Here is a 12,839-nt window from a genome sequence, read left to right as displayed (position 1 = left end):
AAACAATCTTCCACTAATGTACCTAGGCTTCCATGCCCCTGGAGGAGCATGGCACTGTCCTCTATTCTAATGCATATAAATAGGGCCCTACCAAATTCACGGTCCATTTTGGTCAATTTCACGGTCATAGGATTTAAAAATAATAAATTTCATGATTTCAGCTATTTAAATCTGAAATTTCATGTAATTGTAGGGGTCCTGACCCATAAAGGAGTTGTGGGGAGGTCACAAGGCTATTGTAGGAGGAGTTGCAGTACTGCTACCCTTACTTCTGCGCTACTGCTGGAGGGGTGCTGCCTTCAGAGCTGGGTGCCCAGCTAACAGCTGCTGCTCTCTGGCTGCCCAGCTCCAAAGGCAGCGCAGAAGTAAGGGTGGCAATATCGTGACCCCCCCTAAAGTAACCTTGTGATCCCCCTGCAATGCCCTTTTGGGTCAGGACCCCCAGTTTGAGAAATGCTGGCCTCCCTCATGAAATCTGTATAGTAGGATAAAAGCACACAGAAAACCAGATTTCGTGGTCCGTGAAACATTTTTCACAGCCGTGAATTTGGTAGAGCCCACATATAAACCCAGAAATGGTGTGGGAACTAATCACCTTCTTGTTCTAGTGAGGTTACTTGCAAACCTGGAAGAAGACAAACGGAGATGAACGATTTTAAGCTTGTTTTTAAGGTTCTTGGTAAAAAGCAAAATTGAGCCATGATTTTTAAAATAAGTGAGGTTCACAGTCAGAGCAGATTACAATTACTTAAACCTGGTACATTGCAACAGGCCAAGCTTTAAGGTTCCCTTTCCTGGCAGCAGCACTCGCTGTTTCGCGGGTCGGCTAGTGCTCTGGAGGTAGCAGGCTCAACAGTGAATACCCCCCTGACTTTACCCTGCCCTGTGCCCTTCTTTCTGATCCTCAACCGCCTTGCTGCCCTGCAGAGTCCGCCACCTTCTCCCTTGGTTCCCGTCAGTCCGCCAACTTCCTCCCGTCGCTCGCTCTCCCGGCTGCTGAGTCCTGCCCCCCTCACCTAGCTCCTCCCTCCGCTCACACTGTCCCAGGGCGCCGGGCTGACATCACGCCCGGGGTTTCCATCGGGCCGAGGGAGGGGGAGACTTGACTGTACTGAGCGGCGGTAGCGTGATGGCGGCGGCCGGGAGGACCTAAGCGGTGGCGGCAGCGGCGCAGCGCGCACCCTGGTTCTTTCCCCCTCCCGGTTCGGGCTTCATTGTGCGAAGCGCCGCGGGCCAGCCCGCCGTGTAGGTCAGCGAGGGGCTCAGTGCGGCCGGCGGGGGAGAAGCGGCCCAGGCCCGGCGGCGGCGGCGGCGGCCGGAGTAGCCCCCGAGCCCGGGCTGCAGGCAGTACTTTCCTCTCCACTGGGATAACGCTGTGTCCCGACAGCGCGGCCCTGGGGAGGCCCGGCCGAGACACGCGCAGGTAGGAAGCGGCCTGCCCGGGCTGGGCTCCTTAGTTTCTCGCAGGGCTGGAGCTGGACTCACTGCGGCTGCCGGGGGCTCGGCGGCCAGGCCGGGGGCTGAGTGGGAAGAAGCCGGGAGTGGGGCCTGTTTACCGCTTCCAGGCGGGGCGGGGGTGATGAGCGCGAGGAAGCTGGGCTCGCTGGCTCCTGGCGGGGGAGCCGGCCTTCGCGCTGCCTTGGCGATGTGAGGAGCGTGCAGCGCGGGGGCTGAGTCGGCCGGGGAGCCGTGGCCAAGAGCGGCGCCAGTGCAGGCCGCGCCGGGAGCGGGGAAGTGTCCACGGAGGAGGAGGGAGACCGACCATTGTCGGGAGGGGGCGGAGGCCGGGGCGGTTCTGACCTGGGCGCTCCTGGAGGGCGGGTGGTTGGGAAAGTAAGAGGCCGCTGCGTTTCGGGGATTACAGCCAGGGAAGCTCTTTGGCCAGCGGGTCCCACAGCACAGCAGGGAGGTGCATGGTGGGGAGAGGGAGCTGCGACCACCGGGCTGGGCGGGTAAATTTGGAAGCTGCTGAAGGCCGAATGACTGGGATGGGGATGCCGAGGAGCCTGGCCCGCAGCGGGTGCTAGCCAGGCCTCCTAGCGGGCAGCTTTGTTGAACCACTGGACCCCACAGGTCTGTAATCTACAGGGGCGCTCCCCCCGCGACAGCGCCTGGAAGTGCTTTAGCGACGGGCCGCCCCACGGACGCGCAGTTCCCCTTGTGAGCGGCCTGTTTGTCTCCGATTCCCAGTCGGGTTGGGCTTGTGGCTGGGGCAGGATTATCGGGCTCCTTGGTCGCTCATACCCTCCGCCATGTCCTTTGTGTACTGGCCTGGACGAGAAACTGTGATGCCTGAGAGGAGTAGTAGTAGCCCGAGGGAACCCCAGCAGGACAGACTCAGTCGGATCACTGTGGGCAAACGAGGAGGTGGAGGGGCGGACGGGTGAACTGTGTATGAAACCCTCGTCTCATTCACATCCATTCAGTGCCTTCGGGGCACTCTTCATTCGCTGATTTGTTAGGAGGTTTATCCTTGTACTCTTGTTGTAGGACACTTACAGTGACTCCCGGACGCTTCGGATACTTGAGTACACACAGCTCTGATTATCCTGGTATGTGAAATATTGACCATTTCAGCTGTGAGATCTTGAGTTATATTTGTTATTGGATAACTCTTGACAAGTATAACTTTTTTAATGTGTGGCAGTTATGCTGGTTGATAATTAGAGAAAATGTTATGCTTGAACCTGGAAATGCTTTTACAGTATGTTTATAGTGTATTTATTTACTGATTTGATTATTGTTCCATCAGTTGAAATAAAATACTTGCCTTTTTAACCTGTACTTGTTTAAAGTTTATTATGTAGTAGCGCTTAAAAGCCAAGTAGGTCTAGATCAGGGGTTCTCAAACTGGGGGTTGGGACCCCTCAGGGGGTCATGAGGTTATTACATGGGGGGGGGGTCAAGAGCTGTCAGCTTCCACCCCAAATCCTGCTTTGCCTCCAGCATTTATAATGGTGTTAAATATATAAAAAGTGTTTTTAATGTAGAAGGGGGGTTGCACTCAGAGGCTTGCTATGTGAAAGGGGTCACCAGTAAAAAAAAAGTTTGAGAGACATTGGTCTAGATCACATTGTTCAGCCCTTGATACATACAATAAATGACAGTTCCTGTCCCAAAATGTTGACCAGTAATACCTTCTCACTTACTATAAATTAGAAAAATACTTTTATTTATTTTCAGTTTGTGTACTTTGTGTTTGTCAGAGTACTTTCAGTGTAACAGTTCCTTTGTATAGCCAGTCATACTCCGTTCTTTGTGTGGGCCTTTCCCAGAGCAATGGGAAAGAGAAATGTTCTTTAAACAGGAAAGTGTGATTACAAAACTATCAGCAATTGCAGTGGGTAGTGCCAGAAACTACTTTTCACTTTTTTAATGAAGTAGATTTCATATTTGATCCTTCTCAATGTTAGTTTGTTAGGTCAGTTATCTTTAGCATCCTTAGAGGTTGTATGGAACCATGTAATAATTAAAGTCATATTTTTAACACTTTTGTGTGTCTAACTGTGTTTTAGGTAATTTGGGAAAGGATCTTGAATACCTTCAGTGAACAGTTGAACAAACAAGTCCCCTGTAAAACACGTGGAGTACAAGGAAGACTATAAAGGGAACTTTTAATATCCATCTCAAAAACTGAGTGGACTTATATTTTAAACTTCTGAATATTTACAATGAATGGGCACAGTGATGAGGAAAGCATAAGAAACAGTAGTGGAGAATCAAGGTAAGCACTAATCATTTCAAGTCTCTGCTATATGGTCTTGTTTGAAGACAGCTTGAATTTATAACTTTATTGTGGACAGCTGAAACTCTTCGGCATAAATGTAGAACATAGTTTTTAGGTCTCATTCTGTCCTCTTCAGATCCTTATATAATGCCTGTCACCTTGGTATCTTAATGCATGTTGTATTATAAGCATACAGTTTATTCGTATTTAGCCTGTGCTATCTGCATTTGGAAAAAAAAACAGCTTGCTTGGCATTATTTAACAACTGTCAGCATGGTTTTATAAAGACTGTAGACCTTAGTAAAGGAATAGGTAATATAGTTGGTCCAAGAGAAGAGCTTTACTGTTTATGAAAATGATTTTTGTTCTGTCTAATAAATTTGAAGATGGAAAAATGTATTAAGAATATCAAAATAAGCCTTGGATATTGGAAATGCAATCTATGCACTCAGATACCATGAAAAAAGAACAGGAGTACTTGTGGCACCTTAGAGACTAACAAATTTATTAGAGCATAAGCTTTCGTGGGCTACAGCCCACTTCTTCGGATGCACGAAAGCTTATGCTCTAATAAATTTGTTAGTCTCTAAGGTGCCACAAGTACTCCTGTTCTTTTTGCAGATACAGACTAACACGGCTGCTACTCTGAAACCTGTCAGATACCATGGTGATGGGTGCAGTATAAAAGCCCAACCTAACCTATCAGAGGAGGTTGATCTTTGATTTTGTTATGTAATCTGTAGTTTTCCTTAGTTGCTGAGCTACAAAAGCTTTGGGGGCTTCACCAGTGTGACATAACCAGGTAGCAAAATTGCCTTCTCAAGTACGGCCATTGATTCATTGCCATTTTGAGTTATTTAACAATCTGTAATCTAGAAGTTACTAGTCTCAAACTTTGTTTTGGTGCTTGAGAATGTATACTGCTTTTAGTTGTTTAGAAGACTTTCCTCTTGCTATAGGGAAGTTTATTTAGTATAATACAGATCTTGTTTTTCAAACCAAGCAAAACAGTCCTCATGGAACCTCAAAGGCTATTTTTTTGGTTTTCATAAATGGGAGTAAGAAAGATAAAACTTTGTGTGTATAATTTTTATAAATTGTGTAGATTTAGGGTCTCTCTGGATTTCTGATAACCTCCATGGCTGTAGAAAATACAACTTCCATCTAAAGATTCTCTGTTTGGTTGCAGAGAATTTGACCAAATTGTTCCATTTATTTTTTTTTAAACATCTTTAGACTGAAACCGTTGTAAAGGAGGTGTGAACTACCTCTTTCTTTCAATGGGATGTTAACTAGTTCTCATTCAAGCGTCAGTGTGTAAATATTAACTATTTAGCTAATCAATTTACCAGAACCTCCCAGTTAATGTATTTAAGCACTATGGACAGGAATTAAAATTTGTTATCTTACAAGTGTGCTTGGGGATTGGTCCTGCTTTGAGCAGGGGGTTGGATTAGATGACCTCCTGAGGTCCCTTCCAACCCTGATATTCTATGATTAACAGCTTTGTATGACTGTAGGAAGTTCAAAGATTTCTATTTAAATTAAAGTAATATAATGCATGCTGCACGTGGGATGGGACAAGACATCCAAAAATGTATTTACACAGTAAATACAATCATGCCTCTGTGTAATGAGAACTTCAGTTATACCTAGAATTAATAATGTATATGCATTTTAAAATGGCAAGTTTCAAATTTTTGTTTTAGTGCTTGATAATGATAATGATTCACTCTAATGTTTCTGAAGTCTTACTTGATGAGTAGACAATTATCTTGCTTTTATTGGAAGCAGCAAGGTTATGGAATTTCAGCTGCAGTTTAATACCATAATGTTGCACAAGTTCAGAGCTATGCTTATTTTCACTTTCTCAGAAAAAAATAGCATCAACAAAGCTTGTCCTCCTGAATTTCAAAATGTTGTAAATCAAAATTCAAAAAACTGTGGCTAACTTGTCTGGAACATCTCAAATGTTTTTGCAAATGAATGGGATTGCTTTGCCTACTTAAAAAGAAACACAAGCCATCCTAATTAAAGATAATGTAGGAAGAGAGATGCCTCATATCAAACTGAAACACTGCACCTGCTGCGTAATGTATATAGAATAGCAATGTATGTGTGTTTTCTTGTTTAAAAAAGATAACATACGTTAAAAATATTACTATTAAATAAGCTGTTACAAGTATTTCCAATAACCTGATTAAAAGTGAATATCAAGCAGAGATTCTAATATACTTAATCAGCTTGATTATTAACTGTGGAGTCACATTTCATTCTGCATTTAAACACCGCTTGTTTAAATGTATTATTTATTAACCATATAGCCTAATAATGCATGAATAGAGCTTAAACAATCCACCTGCCTAGTTGCAAGCAGGAAGCTTTCCTTTGTGAATGGTAGATATACATTTTCATTTTAGAAAAGTTTTGAGCCCTAGTTGTGAAGGTAATCTGAACTGAATGTAAATTCCAGCAGTACTGTTTAGCTAAAATCTAACAAAGGGTTCTTAAATGTATGGTCCACCCATGTAATTTTGTTATACTGTAATGCTTTTCAGAGTCTCCAGAATCTAAGCTTTTTTAAAAAGGGCATCTAAACCTCATCGTTGCACAGATAAGCTTCCAAATGTAACCAATGCAGTGATATCTGCATTCAGCCCATAACCCAGAGATATGAACTCCCATGTTCCCTTTTAATCTGACTAGAAGATCAGCATTAAAGCCCAGTGATGACACTTCACTGTCAACATTAACTATTTAATCACAGATCACAGTGGATGGAATGGGGTTGGGAATAGGAGTGAAGCACACTGGGTAGGTAATTGGAGTTGCTTCAGGGAAGGAAATGCAGAGAAAAGGACTGAGGAAGCACTCAAAGACAGGGAATGGGGGCGAGAAACCGATAAAAAGAGGTTGGGGAAGGAAGAGAAACAAAGAACAGAAATAGTGGTGAATCTAAAAGAGTCTTTTATCTTTTTGGTGACAATGCAACAAATAAGGCATATTCTTCCCTTGAGCCCTGTACAAACTTTGTGGTGTTGCAGGGAATATGTAGACCTCAATGTATATCCTGGTCCATGGATCGTAATTAAACATAAAAATGAGTCCTCTCCAAATGAGTTTGTCACTCTTGATCTAGAGTGCTGTTACTGGTTGAGAAAGTTGAGCAGTGACTGAGGACAACTGGACCTAAAATCAGAGGGGTAGCCATGTTAGTCTGGATCTGTAAAAAGCAACAAAGAGTCCTGTGGCACCTTAAAGACTAACAGATGTATTGGAGCATAAGCTTTCGTGGGTGAATACCCACTTCATTACCCACGAAAGCTTATGCTCCAATACATCTGTTAGTCTATAAGGTGCCACAGGACTCTTTGTTGCTGGACCTAAAATGGAGCTTGTAAAATAGCAGCCAGGAGGCTGGGTAACAGTAAATCATCAGATAACCTCTTTTGCTGTCTATCACAATAATTAGAAAGCTCTGGAGTGGGAGGAGCAGAGAGAGAATGCAGCTTCTTCCCAGTAGAGAAGAGGGCTGGAGGAAACATTAGTTGCGGACTTCAAATTTCACACACTAGCAAGAAGTTGCTGCATAGGTGACGCTCTCAAAGATTGTTCCAGCAGCAGCCTGGTAATGGAATTCCAGCTGTCTTCCATTTCCCTCCGTTGGTGATGGGGAAGGAAGGAAGCAGGGATCTTGCTTATGAAGAGTGCAGATCTCCCTTACTTTTGTGTCCAGTCTCCACCCCATCCAGAGGCTGATTAAATTTATCATCTGGCTTTTCTATCCTTGTCCACCCATAGCAGCTGCCAGTTAGGAAAACTTTGTTTTACCACTTGTGAAAAAAATGTAACTTATGTTCATAGTCCAAGCATTTACCAAGTATTGCATATGAACCTTGTCTATGATAGCAGCCTTTGTGCTTGTAATTTACCGCTGATGCTGGCAATGGTGGAAGCTGTAGGTTGGACAAGACTAAACAGCCTATCATCTAAACCTGCTTTCTGTCATCCCAATGTTCTGTTACGTAATTATTATGGAGACTTCTTTTCTTTCTGCTTATTCCGGTATGTAAAGACAATATCACAGGATTATGGAATGTGTCCAGAGCAGTTAACTGTAACATCACAAATTGTTGTTCCTCTGAGTAGGAAGGAAGCACGAGCAGATAAATTCAGTAACAATAATACTGTCTTTGTGCAAATGGCCTTTGCTATAAAGGAGGAAAGAAACTTTTTCAAGAAGACCTGATTCAAAGAAAGTTTTCCTTTGGGGAGTGGTAGCTCTTTATGGGGGCTCAGCTACAATTGCCTGCTAGTTAGTGTCAAGAAAAGCTTAGTGAGAAAGTTAGCGCAGCCCCTCTGGGGAAATTCAGTACTGTATTACTTACTCCTGAATTGCATAAGGATAGTATCAACACTCATGGGTTGAACAGAGGGTTGCTGTGATCTGGATTCCATTTTTCTGCTCTTACTGTGTGCTTCAGACAGAACAGGGCAGTGAAGCATTGAAGAGTGCATGGGGAGAGGGGAAAGGAGAAGTGTTCATTCTCCCCGCTAGTAGTCAAGAAGTGACCCTGGGTAGTGTTGTCCCCAAACCCTCTATGTGTGAAGATTGCATACACGTATGAGCCAGAGAACTAATTCTGCTAAATGAGATGTCCTGCTTAAATTCTACTTTAAAGCCTAGCCAACCCATTCCCCTTACACAAACTGGAAACACATTTTTGGGGGAAATGGGGGAAACAAAACACCTGTTACTACGGACAAGACATTCTGTGGAATTCCAACACAAATCAGAAGGTAAAAACAGTTTGTGGCACCTTTTCATCAAAAGATTTAATATTTAAAAAAACCTCTGGAAGAAGATGCCCTAAAGCTAAGGGCAACCTGTGGGCTTCATGGACCCTGCTGAGTTTCACCACGGTACTCCACACAGGGGAGAGACTCTTTCTCTGTTGCCTATATAACATTAGTGTTAGCGAACGGAGTTTAAAGTGTGTTGGTGAGAATTAGTATCTCTGTTCAAAGAGCCTCTAAGTTTCAAGTGTACTATCACAAATTGTTTTGTTTTTGTTTTTACACTCCACTACAATAAAGCTAAATCAATGAGAAATTCCCCATATGTCATCTGATGCCAGAGTTCTTTTTTATTTTTCTAGGTTGGAAAAACTCAGACTGGGTATTTGAGATACAAAAGTTTAAAACAAAGTGAGTTTTTCACTTCTGAGGTATTAGTAATGTGTGGTAATGCTTATCTCAAACAATCAGAACTGGCCCTTCCAATTATATTTAATTGTGTTGGATTCAGTAAGGACTGGAACCACTGGCTAGTTTAGGAGTTTAATTTAGCTATTGCACAATGTATTCAGCTGCATTTGCTCTGATACAAGTATTCTAATCCTGTGTAGGCATAGTCTAACGCAGAGGTGGGCAAACTATGGCCCGAGGACCACATCTGGCCTGTAGGCCCCTCCTGCCCGGCCCCTGAGCTCCTGTCCTGGGAGGCTAGCCCCCGGCCCCTTTTGTGCTGTATCCCTTTCCCTCCCCCCACTGTTTCCCCTCCCCAGCAGCCTCAGCTCACTGCGCCACCAGCACAATGCTCTGGGCGGCAGGACTGCAATCTCTTGTCTGGCAGCACAGCTGCAGAGCCGGTCTGACCCCGTGCTCTGGGCGGCGTGGTAAGGGGGCAGGGAGCAGGGGGGGTTGGATAGAGGGCAGGGGAGTTCAGGGTGGTGGTTGGGGCAGGGGTGTGGATAGGTGGCGGGGTGGTCAGAGGGTGGGGAACAGGGGGGTTGAATGGGGGCAGGGGTTCCGGGGGGGGGGCAGTCAGGAAGGAGAGGAGGGGTTGGATGGGGTGGCAGGGGGCAGTCAGGGGTGGTGGGTCTGGGGGTGGTCAGGGGACAGGGAGGGGAGGATGGGGCAGGGGTCCTGGGGGGGCTGGCAGGGGGGATTGGATAGGGGGCGGGGGCCGGGCCACGCCTAGCTGTATGGAGAGGTACAACCTCCCATAACCGGCATTCCATACAATTTCAGAAATCTGATGTGGCCCTCAGGCCAAAAAATTTGCACGCCCCTGATATAACGAGGGTAGATTGTGGTCCATGGACTTCTCATGGCCGTCTTGTGAGCCGATGCTCCTCTCCATATACGGAAGGCCAATGAATCTGATCAGGGTGGCAAATGGATGGCAAGGAGCCACATGGAATAAGAGTTTAGTGGGGTGCGGTGGGGAGGAACTGGGAAGCACAAGAAGAGAGCCACACGGGGTTTTTATTGGTTTACATGGAAATGCTATGGAATTTTTGAAGTATGTGGTTAAGAGGGGTAACAGAATTGGGAGGATATCTGTAGGGAGGAGCAACAGAGTTAGTGTGTGTGCATAGGAGCAAGCAACAGATGCTCAGTACAGAAATTATTCACACTGTCATATTTATTTTGGAAAAAGTTTAAGGTTGAACATTCTTATTGGTAACTTCAGGGGAATGTGGCTTAAGGATACTGCTTTTTTTTTTTTTTTTTTTTTTAAGTTAGGAAAATCAAACTTAAATTTACACTTTAATTTTTTTAAAAACATTGGAAGTATGGAAGTGGACATTACTGCCTTGTTCCCTTTGTGCCAGGATGCTAAATCTTACGTAATGTACTTTCACGCAGATAAGTTAATTTCAAAACTCTTATGAAAAAGTTTCTAGATGAGTTTTCAATTTTTAAGCTGCATATGTCTGCAAAATTTTGTCTATGAAATTATGTCAAAGTAGTGGCTCCATCATACTCACATTTCAGATTTCAGTTTAACAAGAATGTAGTAGTGGCTTACTTAGTCTGGCTATGGGTGTCTCTACTCCCTCTGTTAACCCTTCCTGAGGTCTCTAATAATAGCATGGTCCTTGTCATTCAAGTACATTCTCCTTGGGGTTCTAGTTTATTAAAATAACAGTTCAATGTGAATGAAAGTCAAAACCTGTTTTTCCCAGATCCTACGTTCTTCAGCCAATTGCTTCTTCTTTTGATTCTCACCCCTATCTGAATTCAGGCTGCCCTTGTATCCCCCAGCAGATCTGGCTTCTAGTCTCATACTCCTGTCAGGTGACCATTGTGCGGAGTGGTAAACTAAGTCACGAATGAGGCAGAGCCCTGGATTCCCAAAGGGCAAGCTCAACCTGTGACAAGGAGTTGAATCTCATTGAAATGGCAATTTAAAAAAATGGAATTTAAACTGAGTACTATTTATTTTTCATTATAGTTTGATGAAAAATGGATTGACACAGAAAGAATAAATTAAACCTGCCAACTTTTCACTAGATTGTCATGCTTTTCTTTGTACCACTTTTGTGCAAGAAATCTAAACCACTCTGGGAAATGTTCTTTTTTTCCACACTGTTGCTCCTCATGCTCATTCTGAAAATATCAGTTATACGTGCGTAATATTGTGAAAGGTTCTTTTTCAAACATTGAACATGAAATGAAACTTTTAAACTATACATTGTGAACTTGTGCACCAAGCTCCACTTGATGACATATCTGCTGCAGCAGAAATGCAGTTACTCCCTTAGGGGTGGGGGTGGGAGGGAGAGACTCCTTCATAAAGTATCACTAACCTCCCTGTGATGGGGTGGACTAGGCCTAAAGGCCCTCTGCTGGAGGCCTCAGGATTCTGCCACACCCATCCCAGGAAAGGAGCAGTGGAGAGGTCCTCCAAGCATCCTAGAGTGGTGGTGAGGAAGCAACCAATCAGAGGGGCTGCTGGCAAGGCCCATCGGGCCAGGAGGGTCCTATAAAAAGGAGCTGCAGAACAGAGTAGTTTAGTAGCTTCTTGAAGCCAGAGGAGAAACGACTGCATGCTTGGCTGGAAAAGCAGCAGGATTACAGACAATTAAGTGGGGGCAGGGACTAGGGGTGCGAGAGGCTCCTGGCTGGCTGCTAGGACTGAGCCTAAGACTCTTTGCTAGCAGGGACCAGGGGAGCATTGAGGGAGCTCCTGGCTGGCTGTGGGGACTGAGCCCTGGGGATATGGCCCCATACCAGGGCCGGGACTGCTTACTGAAAGAATGGAGACACACCTAACCAGAGGGGGCACTTGTGAGAGGTGGGTGCTGACCCCGTTACACTCCCCTTTAAGATTTATCTCAATCTGCCAACATGTGAAAACTACACTGTGCTCATCTAAGGTTTTTACCTGGTGAGTTACTATGTATTAATTAACGTGAGGTAAGAACACGCTATTTTTCATGGAAAAGACTCGTCCAGTCTTCTGTTGCAGTTGTTTGCTTGGAGCAAGACTTGCCACTCCTCTAACTTGCATCAGGACTGAAAACAGTGGCTTTGCAGTTGACCCATTGCTATTTGTCCTCCCTGCATAGTCCCACAGTGCCCCTGAAACTATTCTATGCATTGCTTATGTCTCCTGTGCTCTTGGTCACTTTTTTGTTTTGAACTCCTGTTTAATAAAGTGCATGCATCTTTAGGTTTTTCTTCAAAAAAAAAAAATCAATGCTGATGCAATTTAATTTTTCAGAATATATGTTTTTATGTATCAAAAATGTTCATTTGCTTGGCTCACATTTTTTTTTTAAAATGTTTGTATAATACCTCTCCAAAGAATTGCAATTTCTGTGAGCCCATACTTTAGGCAACCGGAAGAGGCACCTCAAGTGTACTGTTACTAAGCTGTTGTCCAACAATTAGTGGCAGCAGATGCTTGGCTGCTCACTTCCCACACAGCTGTCATTAACAGTGCCTTCTTCCTATAGTAGCTTAATGTGTCAGTGAAGAACACCAAGAACTTCTAGGGTGGATGGACCCACTCCAATATCCCTTCCTTTCCCTGTATACCTTTGGGTTCTTAGTTTCTCTTAATGGGGTGGATGGCCCTCCCCTTAGGAGTAAATTAAGTATTGCCACTCCTCTTGTGGGTTTCAGGACTAGCTGCTCCAAGAAGCAGACATTTAAGGTGTCAAGAAACTTTATCTCTGCATCCAATCCTGAGGTGACATGTACCCAGTCAATATGGGGATAGTTGAAATCCCCCATTATTATTGAGGTTTTTTTATTTTAATAGCCTCTCTAATCTCCCTGAGCATTTCACAGTCACTGTCGCCATCCTGATCAGGTG

The 12,839-nt window shown here is 44.5% G+C and overlaps 1 protein-coding gene across 1 annotated transcript in view; it reads left to right on the top strand.

Moving 5' to 3' along the window:
- Positions 1–1,299: 1,299 nt before the first annotated feature.
- The window catches only part of CHD1 (chromodomain helicase DNA binding protein 1), a 78,374-nt gene continuing 66,834 nt past the window's right edge, over positions 1,300–12,839 (top strand). The window contains exons 1-2 of the mRNA XM_024196562.3: positions 1,300–1,423; positions 3,516–3,724. Of these exons, the coding sequence (XP_024052330.2) occupies positions 3,672–3,724 (53 nt within the window). The 5' untranslated portion in view covers positions 1,300–1,423; positions 3,516–3,671. The remainder of the gene's footprint in view (positions 1,424–3,515; positions 3,725–12,839) is intronic.

Source organism: Terrapene carolina, unplaced genomic scaffold (assembly GCF_002925995.2).
Source record: "Terrapene carolina triunguis isolate 2854851 unplaced genomic scaffold, T_m_triunguis-2.0 Scaffold69, whole genome shotgun sequence".
Classification (NCBI taxonomy): Eukaryota; Metazoa; Chordata; order Testudines; family Emydidae; genus Terrapene; species Terrapene triunguis.
Note: the sequence above shows the minus strand (reverse complement) of the source record. Positions and strands in the feature narration are given on the sequence as shown.